Here is a 14,405-nt window from a genome sequence, read left to right on the forward strand (position 1 = left end):
ACAGAACAGTCCTTGAGGATGAAAGGCAAAGAGAGATGTGTCCTTGCTACTAGGAATAAATTTTGCTGATGGCATCCTTACACTGAGGTTGGATTTTATCTCTGACTAATTCTTCCCAAGTCTTTTCATGTCCCCAGCAGTGCAGCTGTACTTGAGGAGGGTGGTAATGTCTGCCTCTGGAAGTGATGCCTGCCATCTTCCTCCAGGACCTGCTTGCCAAAGCCTCGGGGAGAGGAGAGTAAATCTCAGAACCTCCTCCACCTCTTTCCTCTGATTTCCTAAGAGATTTTAGTTTGCTGCAGGCACTGAGCTTGGCATGGTCTTTGCTGAGAGAGGCGTCCTGCGGGTTGCAGGGCTGCAGGGAGAGAGCTATCTGGGCAATTGAAACTGCTCACTATTTACTGAGAGTCAAATGTCCAGCCAAATGGGGAAGGTGCTGCCTGGTTACTATTTATAACCTGTGTAACAATATATGCAATTGGTATTATCTGATCTGTGGAGCTGAACTGAAAGTTTGATGTGGAGAGTTTTGGGTTTGCTGCCTACAGTTTGGTTTATTTTCAAGATTCTGGTATATTTTGCAGCATGAGAAAATGCAAACTCTTTCTTCTGGCTGTTTGTCAAGATTGAGCCAAAATGTTGAACTGGTTATTTTGCTTACAATCCATTCCTGTCTCCTGGTAAAAGCTTTCCTTGTATCTGAGGAAAATGAATTATGGGGAAGCATTAGACCCAGCAGTTTGTGTAACAGAGACAAACTTTCATTAAGTTGCTAGATTTCATCAGTTGTCATTTGATGGTGTCACAGTTTGTTAGTTGCTAAGGGTTGGATTTTCCTTTGCTTTTTAAAATTATTTTCCTTACTGAGGATTGTGGAGCATGCCAGAGTGCCAAGGATTATCTTGAAAAGAGCAAAGATTTTTATGTGAGTAAATTTATTGAGGATTAATACTAAACTAAGTTTAACATGCTGTCAAGAACTCCAAGCATGGTAAGAGTATTTTGAGGAAAGGATAGGATAAAGAATTTTTATCCATCTGAAAATAAAGTCATGTCTACAGGAATGCAGCCTGGGAGAGGTTATAGAGGAGGTTTGTGGGATGTGTGGAACAGTCCTCAACCAAGTGATCTAATTTATGAAATAAAAGTTATAGGATTAATGGGTTGGGTGTGTTTTCTTCCTGTGACAAATTTGGATTTAACATTGTGTCCATTGCATGTGTTCAATATCTCTCCTTTTATCTACAAGCCCTGTGCCTTTAGAGTCTAATAAATAAGTTTTACTGTAAAAATGAGGTGCAGCTCCATAGTGAATCTGGCCAGAAAGATAAGCCATGATGGAAAGTAGTCTCCTTCTGGTTCCTTTCAAATCCTGCTTGATGCCCTGTTCAGACTACTCAGTCAACAGTGCTCTTGATGAGGTGTGTAATTCTCTGCCTCTGCAAAACAAAATGAAATAGCTTAATTGTATATTATGGTCTGATCTAGTGACTGATGTGGGAGGACAGTACCTGGCTGTGAAGCCTGTTCAGAAACAGCCTGATCTAACCTAGATGGAGTTTTGTTGTCGTTGCCATTTCTGATTTTAGGTGTGCAGACAGACTGCAGAGCACATATTGTCGTGCATAACTTGGAAGGAGAAAGGAAGGCTGGTGTAGTTTGAGTTTCAGGAGCAGGGTACACCCATGAGTGGTTATAAACACACTGTGGGGTTTTCTTGGGCAGCAGGGAAACTTGAGGGTGTCAGCCTGCCTTGGGGGGATTTAGGTCTTGCTGGCCATGCATGGGATGGGCACAGGGGCAGATTGAGCATTAAATAGCTGGGATGAAGAGTGACTAATTACCACTGACCTCATCTGCAGGTGAGTCTTGGAGATGCTGTTCCTGGTTGGACTTCTCTTAAGGGAAAGGAGGTGGCAGTTCTGGAGGTCTGGCTTCAAGGGTTGATTTTTTAGTTTTTTGTGGGTTTTTTTTTTATTCTGCATGTATCTTTTATATTTGGGGAATTATACAGGCTAAGGTTGCACCCATGGGTTATAGCATGATCCCAACCCTCCCTGAACTTGTCCTGGAATAAAGCTTGGGATTTGTTGGGGTGTTTTTTTCAAGTTCAGCAGTCTTTAAATGGTGGTTTGTGGGTTGGATAAATCTTTACAGCTCTTTTATTCAAATGTCTATTTACTTAGATTTCTTGGCTGCCAAAAGATTCTTGCAAGATGTGTATAAAGAAGATTCCAAAATGTTGAACTTCCTCTGCTTTCTGTAATCAGTCTTCTTCCACAGAAAATGGTTATATATCCAGTAAATAACTTGTAATATGTTTGAACTCTCTGTGCAGGGGATTTGTGATGCCATACCCAGCTGACTGTGTAAAAATGGTGACATTAGGAATCTTGTAATCCTGTTTTCTAACTCCCTTGTCATCCACCGCTTCCTTTCAGGAAGTGCCTGCCTCTTTTTCCACACCCATTACAGCTGAGAGTTGGAAGCAGCACAAATAAAACTTGCTTTCCCATGTTCATTTTTTACTGTCTGTAACTGGAATATTTGTTTTGTGAGAGTCTGGATTTACCAAACCACAGAGGGGTGAGTACTGGAGTTGAAAGTCTAGGCATCTATCTGCTGTGATTAAAATAAATGCTGGCACAAGTGACCAGTCTTTGAGCTTTCTTCTGAAGTGCTAAATATTTCTCTTAATGACTGGTGCAAATGAAGGGGGCTTTTGTAGATTCAGCCTCATTTGGATCCTATGACTCTAGGTGCTAAGTAATCTTTGACCTATATAAGGGGGAATTACAGAATTAATTGCAATCAAATTACAGAATCAAATGTAAAAAGTTGGAAAAGACCTCTTGAGATCACTAAGTCTAACCTATGACCCAACACCACCGTGTCAGACCACAGCACTCAGTGCCACCTCCAGTCTGTCCTTAAACACCTCCAGGGACAGTGACTCCACCAGCTCCCTGGGGATGCTGTTCCAGTACCTGACCCTTTCATTGAAGAAATTTCTCCTGATGACCAGGTCTGAAGCTCTCCTGGAACTGCTTCAGACTCTCTTGTGCTGTCACTTGTTCCCTGGGAGAAGGGGCTGACCCCCATGTGGCTACACTCTCTTTTCAGGTGGTTGTAGAGAATGATAAGGTTACTCCTGAACTTCCTCTTCTCCACTCTGGGCTAAACAACCCTAGCTCCATCAAGTGTTCCTCACAGGCCTTGTGCTTCAGACCCTTCACCAGCATTGTTCCCTTCCCTGGCTAATTAGGTAATGAGGGAGAACTGGAGCACACTAAGTGGAGGCAAGTGCACATAAGAGAAAGCAAGTATGTACTACAGAGGGTGCTAGACTTTTCATATTCAGATCTCTGAACCATTCTACGTGCTCAATAAAGATTGGGAACTTTTATCCTCTTGTCACTTGCAGATCCTATGGTTCTATCTGTCTCTTTGTCCCTGTTGATTATCTTCTCTCCTTTGTGATCACTTCTGTGATCATTGCAGGCTGTGTTTTGGTGCTAGGTTCTGGCAGATAGAAGTTTTTGCAAATGTGTTCATGTGAGTTTCATTAGAGAATTTCTTTTATGAGCTTTTTTTTTTTTCCCCCAGAATACAAATACAGGCTCTTTGTTTTTTCCCTGTGTCATGGAATGGTTTAGGGTGATCAGTGCACTGGCAGAATCTGGAGACCTTGGAGGACTTGGCTCAGTGGGCTGCAGAGGTTGTTAAAGTGTGTTTGTGTCCTCCAGTCTTTGTTCTGCCCAGAATTTCTAATTGGGGCAGAACAGTGTTCTTGTTCTCTAATGTTCACTAAAGCTTCTCTCCAAAAAACTGGTGTTTCTTGTGGCCTACACAGCACATTGGCTTGGAAAAATGAATGGCTCCATGTCCTGTATGGTGTCAAAAGCTGATATATCTTGCTGTGCTAAGGCAACCAATTTGTTTTATTCCCATTCAAAGTCATAGAAGTAAAGTTTTGTGAAAGGATCATTCTGATAATTTTAGGAGTCTTCCTTTTGTTTTTTAAATAGGCATTTCCTTGGGTTATTAAATAGTGTTTGCAGAACTCTTGGGAAATCCAGCTTGTAAAACTGGGTGGGAACTAACTTTAGGATGCATTTCTATGTTGAAATGTAACATCAGGAACAGCTTCAAAGCACTTCAGATAAGGGATTTCAACTGTGTTGATCTGTTACATCGTGGTGTGAGAATGCCACCTCTCCAGGTGTCCTACTTATTATTCCTTTACCATCCTCTGAGGGGACAGCTACCTCTTCCTTGGTATAATTTCCTTTTTTTTTTTTTCTTCCAAGGAAAAGCATTGATCTCTTCCTTGGTTTCTTTCTTTGGTAGTGTTCATTCAGTGTAGGGGAGTGCTGTGATCAAAGAGTTGTGTATGACAGCAGCAGCAAAGTATATTTTTTGAATTCTCATAGATAAAAGGTTGTATTTTGTAGGTCAAATGCTTTCAGTAGTTGTGTTGTGGCATTGAAGAAATGGTTAGTAATAAGCAGCATACACATTTTTCCTTCTGTACTTTGATGTGAATTTGGGAACCAAAATATTTTCTGTAACTGCTTCTGTATTTGTACATTTCCATGTTCTTGTGTATAATTACCATTGCTTCTCAAGTCAGTACTGGGTTGAATTTTTCTTGACGTGAGAATTCTATGAACCATTTGTGTAAGCGCTAAGAACATGTTCTTGTATTTGCAGTCAAGTTTGTATTTGGTTTCTCTTTCTCCCACTTTTGGCCTAGCTTGGGAGGGAGGGCAGACAGGAAAGAGGTGGAAAAGTCCCATGTGGTGGGCAGAAGTGACCAGACCAAGTTTAACAGGTGTATTAAAACAGAGTTTTTTGGCAGCTTATTTGCTTGAGTCTCGAATATTATGAACGGGAACAGATCTAAACCCCATCTCAAAACACGCTGTGGACAGTGCTGACGTGCCCCTTTTCCATCTGGTGTAAAAGGGAAGCTGCAAACAATGGCAACCACGCCTTTGTCCTCCTGCTTTCCCCTTCTTGCTCTGCATAACATGGAGCTAAAATAGTCGCCAGTTTTGGCTTTAGCTTTTCTTGTCAAAATTGTCCTCTTTTTGCCATCTGTTCCCTACTCTTACCACTGCCCTAAAGCTGTGCTTTTTGGTACCTGTGATCACTTAGAAAGTCATGAACATATTGTAGAAAATCCATTTTTTCAGTTTCAGCTAGAAGTAAAAGAAATTAAATCTTGGAAATTAAAACAGAGCTTTATCATTTGTTGGAATAAAGATTTTTTTTGTGTGTGTGTGACTTCCTAAAGAAAGGAGGCTTATGGGATTGAGCCATTTGTTCATCTGCTTTTCAGTTCATCCTTAATAACTTTTGAACAATTTCATCCAGATTCAACAAGGAATAAGAGTCTCAAAGGTAATTGGTTTCCTACAAGAAAACTGGAGGCTGGGTGGAGGAGAGACAAAAATAGGTGTCCCCACTGTCTGTAGCATAAGCTTAACTATAATCTGTGCTTAGGCTTTTGCTAGCCAAGTTCCAAGTGTGTCCTGGCTGCCTGGGTACTGCAGTAATTTCAGTTTCCAGGGCATTTTACTGAGTCTTACCTAGGCACAAGCTACAGAAGGGGCCGTGGAAGGAAGGCAAGGGCATAGGGAATGTTGTCGGAGAGTGTTTTTATGATCATGGACCAGTTTGTTTTCAAATTCCATGTGGTATTATCTCTTCTTCTCAATGCCTGACTTCTCAGAGGCTCGTCTGTCAAGGGTGCATCTGTGGTTGTTTGCCTGGCTGTGAAGTAACTCAAATGTAAGAAAGCATTTACATTGTGCTCAGAGAAATTCAGCATTCTGAAGTGCAGCTGGGCAGTTACTTTGGCAGATCTTTTATTCACTCCTGATTTAGGCTAGAGAGAACAAGTTGTGAATGTGGGTGGAATTAACTCAATAATTTCTGATGGCAAAAAAGAGATGGCTGAAAAATATATTCCTGTAGAATTTTTTTCCCCCTCAGGCTCAAGTTATTGTTTGAATGAACACTTTGAACAAAATTAGGATGGAAATGTAGAGGGGGGCAGTAACTCCTATAATGGGAGTTTATTTGCCTGGAATATATAAGCCCTGCATTTGCAACACTTGCTGCAGAACTTCAATTTGTACAACCAAATTCATTATGTGTAGAATTTGCAAAATCTCCTCTTATCTCTTGGCTTTGGCAGAAGTAGGGCACTGGGCTTTCTTTTTCGTGTATGCATTTGATAAAATATTCATATTCCTGCGTCTGGTGACTGGGGGAAGGAACCACCACCTGGAATTATTCACTGCCTGCATCTCGGTGTTTTCCATTGCTTTCTTTTGTCCTGGGTGAGTACTGGAGGTCCTGAGGGTACTTGGAGCCATGAGTCAGTAACAACCTCCTGCTATTATTGTAAATAGCAACGTGAACACTGTTCTTGCATGAGTTTTTCCACGGGCTTTGTCTTTCTCGCCCAACGCGGGAGCCAAGGAATTCACAGAGCATCTGAGTCAGCAATCAGCTGCCTCGAGACAAAACATGCAGGATACTGCAGCCCTGCAGAACAGCCAGCAAGGCACACAAATACCCTGGAAACCTGGCAAATAGTTCTAGCCTGCCCTTGCTTTCCTCCTGTAATTTCCATGTTCTCTGACGTGTTGCTCGTGGATTCCAAAGGGTGTTTACATCAGGAATGCAGAGTTCTAGGGAGTGACCTAACGTGGTGACTGAAGCCTCTGTGTTTCACCTGTGGGCATAACTGATTTCCCAGCATGTGTGAAATGGGATTTGGGCACAGCTGCCATGCTGAGGTACCCCTTGGAATGTGCTGGCTCAAATGACCTGCTTTCTGCAGGTTTGGCTGCTGGCTTGGCAAACCTCAGACACACAGCAGTAAGTTCCCTGGAGTGAAAGGAGGTTGGGTTTTAACTTTGGGGTCTTTGAGCAGTGCTAAACCAATGCTGCTTCACTTCCTTGGTGAAAAACTATGGGAGAAGCAAGAGTAAGAAATGATCCCTATGCTGTCCTTACATCTGGCTGTATCAGTAGTGGAATGTGGACTAACAGACCCAAATTTAGGTCTTAATTTAGGTCATGTAACTCGTGTTGCTATTTCTGCAGAAGTCTCAGTCATCAGCACTGGTGTAAAGTGAGTGTTTGGGTGGTAGAGTGGGGGTGCAAGAAGTGGGGGGAACATAATTCAGCTTGGAATGTTGTGCTGATTAATGAGGCATATGACTTTAGACCGTAGGTATTTTATTGTGTTTGTATGACACAGAGACACTGAAATGACTCCTTCAGCATTAGAGGTGTTTTGTGGGAGCGTGTTATAACATTCTGAGGAGAGACAGGCCTTCAGTACCTGGTGGGGCCAGCAGAGAGGTGGAGAGGGACTTTTTACAGGGACATGAATGATAGGACAAGGGGGAATGGCTTCAAGCTGTTATAGGGCAGGTTTATGTTGGATAGTGGGAAGAATCTCTTCACTGAGAGGGTGCTGAGATAAAGGCACAGGTTGCTCAGAGAAGCTGAGCAGAGAAGCCCCATCCCTGGAAGTGCTCAAGACCAGATTAGATGGGGCTTTGAGCATCCTGATCTAGTGGGAAGTGTCCCTGCCCATGGCAGGAGTGTTGGAACTATGTGACTTTTAAGGTCCCTTCCAAACCAAACCATTTTAGGGTTCTGTGCCTTAGGCCTCTAGTGCAGTGGTTTCCCTGAGGGACAAGCCTGGAGCACGTTTCCAGCTTCACAACAGTGCAGTTAAGATGGAAAATAAGGAAAACACTTCCAATTTGCTTAGTGAGCAGTACTGCTATGGACATGGGCATCACTATCAGCCAGTTAGAAAAACAGCTTCATGGGTACTGAGTCCTCTAAGGCAGTTGTCCTAATAAAGTTAGAATTGCATTCTGCACTATAACCCATTGTTATACTTTGACTTCTGTAGGAACTTTTATTTTTAGAGACTACCAATTTGTGGCTTATGTAAAAGTTTCCAGGTCTCCTTTGCCATTTCTAAACATAAACAATAAATACCATGTTTGGCTGAAAAGCAGGAGTGCCCAAATAAACTACTGGAGAGCTGTCATAGGGGAGGGGAAGAGACATGAGCTGTAATGTTTGACTTGGCTTCCTGTCTGCTGGAAGCAGGAAAAGAGCTGGTGAGAATCTAAAAAGTTTTATCCAAGTGCACATATTTCCCTTTTTACTTTAATACCCTTTGCACAAAAAACAAAGGGAAAAAAGCACCACAGAAGTGCTTTCACTTCCACAGTTGGTGCATGTGTTCCCATGCTGCCTTCGTATCTGAACTATTCTTTCTCAGCAAGCAGGGTAAACTAGTGTATGTACTCTAGTACTATGTATAAAAGAAGGAAAAAGGTTTATTATATATAAAAGAGAGAGAGAAGAAGAGAAGATATCTGTTCTTCAAACAAAATCTCTAATTGTGATCCAAAGAATTGATTCTGTAGGTCTCCAGCCTGCTTCTGAGGGATCCCAGAAATGAGCAGCACAGCTCATGACAGCAGATCTGACCCAACAGATTAAAGTAGACCCCAGCTACAACCTAAAATTTTGTTTGGACCTGCATTTCAAAAGCAGTTGAAAACCACAGAATAGATGAATTATTATGGGAATCTTAGAAAGCTCATGGAGCAGCCACATTTCACTCTTATGCTGCTCATTTACTGACAGAAATACATGTACAGGCTTTAGGTAAGGGAGATATCTATACTGCTTGATGCAACACAGACAGGCTTCCTTTTTTTCAGTTGACATATTTTCCTAAGAAATGGATTGCTATTAGCAGGTTTAACTTATTTTTAAGATCACAGTAACCATCACTGTGCAAAAGCCAGTCTTTTAGAGGTTCTATATCAGCTTGTGCTATGCCATCCTCTGTCATCTGTATTTATCATGACCAAAGACACATGTCTTTTTAGAATGAAGGCACCAAAGCTTATTCTACTGATGGAGAACCAACTCTTGAAGTGTTCTGTGGCAGTAGTATTGTTAAGAGCAGCCCACAACCATTGCTGTGGTGTTACACAGTAACTGGGACATTGGAGGTCTGCCTGTTCTGTTTTTACAACCTCTTGCCCTCTTCCAGACATCATGTAACATCTGCCTGTTTACTTGTAACTTCTCTGCTCTTCATGCAGAATAGGTTTTGATAAAACTTCTGAGGCACTGGCTCAGGTTAAAGTATTTTGTGATTCTGCAGAGATGTGCTGTTGTCTGCAGTGAGGCTCAGTGTAGAAATCCATGGGATATCAATCAGCTGGGGACTGATTTGGAATCTGGGCTCAATTCAGCAGGCTTCGACAAAATGTTGAAAAAGAAGGAGCAAGTTCAGTGATGCTTTCTTCTTTTTATTTTATAGGTTAATAATGCTTGTGAGCCAGAGGTGAAAGTGGCTCAGCAGAACACCATCAGGAAATCTGGCAGACTGGAAGAGCACAGCTGCCCCCCTGGGCAGCTGCCACGTGTGAAGCATGGAGGAAAGTAAAAATGACAAGGTGAACCAGGCTCATGTTCTCTTCGACAGATTTGTCCAGGCTTCCACCTGCAAGGGGACTCTCAAGGCTTTCCAGGAGCTCTGTGACTACCTAGAACTAAAGCCCAAGGACTATCGTTCCTTCTATCACAAACTCAAGTCCAAGCTCAATTACTGGAAAGCCAAAGCCTTGTGGGCCAAATTGGATAAAAGAGGCAGCCACAAGGACTACAAGAAGGGGAAAGCATGCGCCAACACGAAGGTAAGAGGTTCAGTCCCCATGGTCCAGGCTGCTATTACCCAGTCCCTCTGGGATACACAGTAAAAAGGGATGGATGTAGAAAGATACTTCCTGGTGTCACTGTAAGCCCAGGGAAGTTTCAGGAATGTTCTGACAATTTTAACCTTTGATCATCAATGAGAAATTCCTTTTGTCACCACCAGGTGTGATTGCCCACCTGAATGTTTGTATTTTATTCAGGAGAAGCAGCCAGCATGTTCTTACATTGTTTTTGTGACATTGGTCCTATAGATGGATGGCTTGGAAAATTTTAATTGGTAAACCTTTAATCTTGGTTAACTTCTTTTTGCATTTTGACAGTAACAGGAATGTGTGCTGTTGGAGTCTAGGATACAAAATATGCATGTTTGGAAATTTCCAGTTTTAATTTGAAAATTCTCATGACTCTCTCAAGAAAACAGAACTTTTCTGCCAATTTGGCAAAGCAGACTTTTTCCTATTATTTAGAAAGTGATCATTTATATTCCAGGTTCAAAGAAAAAAAATATACTGTGGAAACTCATACCAATTCTTTCTAAAAGGTTGGTATGTGTGGTATTTACTGCAGGAATTCCTGCTTTTTTACACACACACAGAGAATTTTACCTTTTTTTTTAACCTGAATTATTGTGAGCTGGCATTTATGTGCTGTACCCCTTGGCCAGTACAGCTTGAAAGCAGTTCTTTATATCATTTACTGAAATGTGAATAGAATAAGTTGGTTTTGTAAATAACCAAGCACTCCTCTTTTTTAAAAAAAGGCAAATAGTGCAGAATGGGATAAAATTAGAGCAGGTTTCTGTCCTCCTTCATTGAGGACAATAGGTGCTGCTCTTTCTCTTGAATAGTCACCTTTTGAGAGAAGGAAATACTTTAATTGAAAGAATCAATGAGTAATTCCTCAGTATAGAATTAAGGCAGAAATATATCTTGTTCAGAGAATGTCATTTCAGATCTGTAACCTTAGATTTTCCCCCAACTGGTTATTAGAAAGTTATGCTAACTTCTTAATTGTTTATGTTGTTTCACTTTCCAGTGCCTATTTTCATATGGATGAAGGCATTTATAATGAATTACTACAGTAACTCTTGGTAAACTCTGAAAATCAAACAATTGGCCATTGTTGGTAGTCAGTGGCCAATAGCTTCAACACCCCAAGGATCCAACCACTGTTAAAAATTTACATTTTTCAGGCAACATAAGAAAGGAAGGATTTACCTGAAGATAATGTAATGGGGTTTGTGTGTGCTTAGGAATAGGCCTTCCAAGCTCTATGAGCATCATGGAGAAAAATTCTTAATTTTCTGCAAAATTGATTGCCCTGTACATTCATTAGATTCAGGAATTGTTCTTACTTTGAATGAAACATAATGGCTTGACCTGAATGAGGGTGTTTAAGTCTTTGAAATAAAGATAAGTGGTTTATGCTTTTATGACAAAGAGATGGAGGGAGCAAGATGTAGAGGTTTTTAACTTATTTGAATAATAGACAATAAGAGTGATTTTTGAATCTAGGCTCTGACTGTATTTGTTAACACTGTGGAAAAAGTTGGTTCAATAATAGAGATGAAACATTAAAGAAGGGATTTAATGGACAGATAAATGGATAGTGCTTGATTGGGAGAGCATACAAAAAACCAGATGTGAGTGGAGAGTGACATCCAGCTATGAAAGGCATCCAGAAAATCAAGTGTGACATTTATCTCAAAGGGAGGTGGTGAGCTGAGTTCAGAAGGACATTAGAGCTCCCTTTGGTTGTGTTGGGCTTGAAGTAACAACTAGGCAGCCACAAGGAAATGTCAGAAAGGTAGAGATTTTTTTCTTGGCCAAAAAGTAGCCAAGTGTTGAGTTGGACAAGTTTTGTGAATTGACAGCTCTGCCAAAGCTGGTTGAAGCAGTGTCTCTGAATGGGGTGATGCAAAGACAGTTTATTGAGGAAGATCACACATGAGATCATGGGTGAAGCCTCCAGGAAGTTGGCAGTGAGAGGAATGAGACCCAGAGGAGTACTGAAGCTCAGAAGTCATCAGAAAAGGGTGTGCTTTGTAGCCAAGTGTCTTTAAAACCTCTCTTCAAGCACAGTTATAAAGTGAATAAAAGGAGTAAAGCATCCTGGGAGTGATGTTTGACTGAAGAGGTTGCTAGGGATTTTGTATCATCCAAAAGCTTAACCTATTTCATGCACCAAAGCCAAGTTAAAGAGAGTGAGGATGGAATTGGAGAATTGGGATCAAGAGAGTGATTATAGAAGTATCATGTGGTGGTGAGATAAGCAGAGAGACTCATGAGGTTGTGTGGGACTGCCCCTCATTGAATGATGAGGAAATGATTGATGATGAGATGGAATTGAATGGTGAGAGAAACCTCAACTTGCTGGTGTTGGTGTGAAGGACCACAGTGGTGGGAGTGAGCAATGACTGCAGTGGACATATTTTTTAAACTGAATTTCACTATGTATTCCTCTTATCTTTTCATCTATGTTTCTATGAATGTCTTGTTTCCTATCCAAATAGTATCTGCCATTAAATGTTTAAATGGAGTTCCTAAGAGATAATCCTAACTGTTCAAAGCAGAGGCCTTTTGAGAACTGAGTCATGTCTGATTTTTCCTAACTCACTTAGCTTTATATTCCTAATGTTTAATGTAATTTGCAAACTGCTTATTAAAAGGTACAGAAATTTAAGTGGGCATGTGGAGATGATAGAAGTTAAAATAAAGATTAGGGTTTTATTCATGTCAGAACAGAAGTCAGTCATTTCATTAGGAAGCCTGGCTTCTGTACACTCGAACATAAACCAGTTCTGAAGTTTTCATACTTTGTAGGATAGCTCTTAATTGCCCATTTAAAAATTGTTCAAGGATGAGGTGCTGTGCCTGGAGTTGGGCAGTTTGTGCACATGGCCAGCATCCAGGCTAACCAGAATTCAGATAAACAGAGTTCACAAAAGTGTCTTGGACTCGATGGGTTGTTCAAATGTAAATAGTTACAAATGGTGCTCTCTCTTCATTGGTTACACAGAGAATACAGCATTTCAGTTTGCATTTGATGTTCCATTACCATGGCGCTGTTACTGGAAACTTAATTTAATCTGTCTGAAAGATCTTGAGCAAGAAGTGTTTTTGAGGGGTGAGACAGCTTCAGTGCAGGGAGTTGCAGCAATTTCTTGGAGTCACTGAAGGGAAAGGGAACAAGGAATAACAGTAGCTGCCTTTATTTGGCTCTACTTGGCATGTCACGGGGTCACTGCTGACTGAGAGTATCAGAAGGTGGGTTTTTATGAGATATCTGAAACTGGAAAAGAATATTTTCTATTTTTAATTGTGCTTAGAATTGATGTTTTATAACAACATAATTGAATGGTTTTGTGATGGTATTAAAAAAAGGCAGCTTTGACCATAAATTACTTATCAGAGTATTGTATATCCAGCACATCTAGAATCTTAAACATAACCTAAATGCTTTTAACCACATCCCTACGAGGGAGGAAGGATAGAGAGAGAGGAAAAAAAACCTTTTAAGTTCCTGTGACAAAATTGCAGGCAACTAGTTTATCATTTCATGAAACCTGAGTTTGAATAGTCTGATTTTAGTACAATTCCTTGGCTGTTGTGTACTCCATCATAAATATTTTATATGTGGAAGTTTGTCAAAGTATGAAGGTCACCCAATTCAGTGTGTTCTTGTTTCTTATTGAAATCCAGGCTCTTTGAAGATTGCAGTTGTCAGCCAAGCAAAATTCTTACCTGGATAAGTATCTTATGCTGAGCTAATTTTCTGAAAAGTTTTAAAAAAAGAAAGGCAAGGTGGTGTTTGGGAGTTACACTTACCTACAAAGAAGGCAATATTAAATTGGTATAATATAGTAGATCCTAATACTGTATCCTAATAAAGATATAGTATATATAATAAAATATATTATTATACTATAAATATTATAAATCATTACAATATTATATATGATAATATATGATAATGTTATTATAAATTATTATAAAATAATAATCCTAACAATGATTCCTTATATCAGATTACAAAATGACACCTGTTCAATATACAGTTTTATTCAGGTATTTATTAGCTCAGAGGTTGGGTGTGCCTTCTGTCCCAGATGCTTTCAGGTTCCTGAAGCCACTAAAAAAGCAGTGGTGTTATTATTCCCTTCCCTGTTGTCTAGACTTTGATCTCTGCCCTCAGATTTGTGTCATTTCTTATCTCATTCAGTAGTCTCAGGTGGAATTTGCATGTCAATAGCTGTGTCATCCCTGCTGTAACTTGTACTGGTTTTCCATCATTCAGGCTTTACATTTGCAGCTCCATGGTGCTTGCAGAGTTTATGCCCCAGAATAAGTGGTGACAATGTGGCAGCCTGTAAAAATTGTCCAATGGGGATGACCACTGAACATAAAGTTTTGCTTTTTGGGATTGGTTGTCTATCACAACACTGACTGATAGTTAAATTTTGACATATTTAAGAATTTCTCAAAGAGCTTTTCTTGTGCAGCCATAAGGATCTGGATAAAGAATCAAGGGCAGCAGCAGCCACCTCTGTAACAAGGTCTTTATTCCCTGTCTCTGGTTTACTCAGTAGAAATCAAAGTACAATAATGATATGACAAAATGGACTG

The 14,405-nt window shown here is 40.5% G+C and overlaps 1 protein-coding gene across 18 annotated transcripts in view; it reads left to right on the top strand.

Annotated features, from left to right (window-relative positions):
* MICAL3 (microtubule associated monooxygenase, calponin and LIM domain containing 3) overlaps nt 1-14,405 on the top strand; it is a 170,329-nt gene that overhangs the window by 57,414 nt on the left and 98,510 nt on the right. For all 18 annotated transcript variants that reach the window (XM_019006602.2, XM_019006610.2, XM_015627257.3 and 15 more), the window contains exon 2: nt 9,386-9,761. In XM_019006602.2, coding sequence (XP_018862147.1) covers nt 9,498-9,761 — 264 coding nt within the window. In that variant the 5' untranslated portion in view covers nt 9,386-9,497. The remainder of the gene's footprint in view (nt 1-9,385; nt 9,762-14,405) is intronic.

This window comes from Parus major, chromosome 1A (genome assembly GCF_001522545.3).
Source record: "Parus major isolate Abel chromosome 1A, Parus_major1.1, whole genome shotgun sequence".
NCBI lineage: Eukaryota > Metazoa > Chordata > Aves > Passeriformes > Paridae > Parus > Parus major.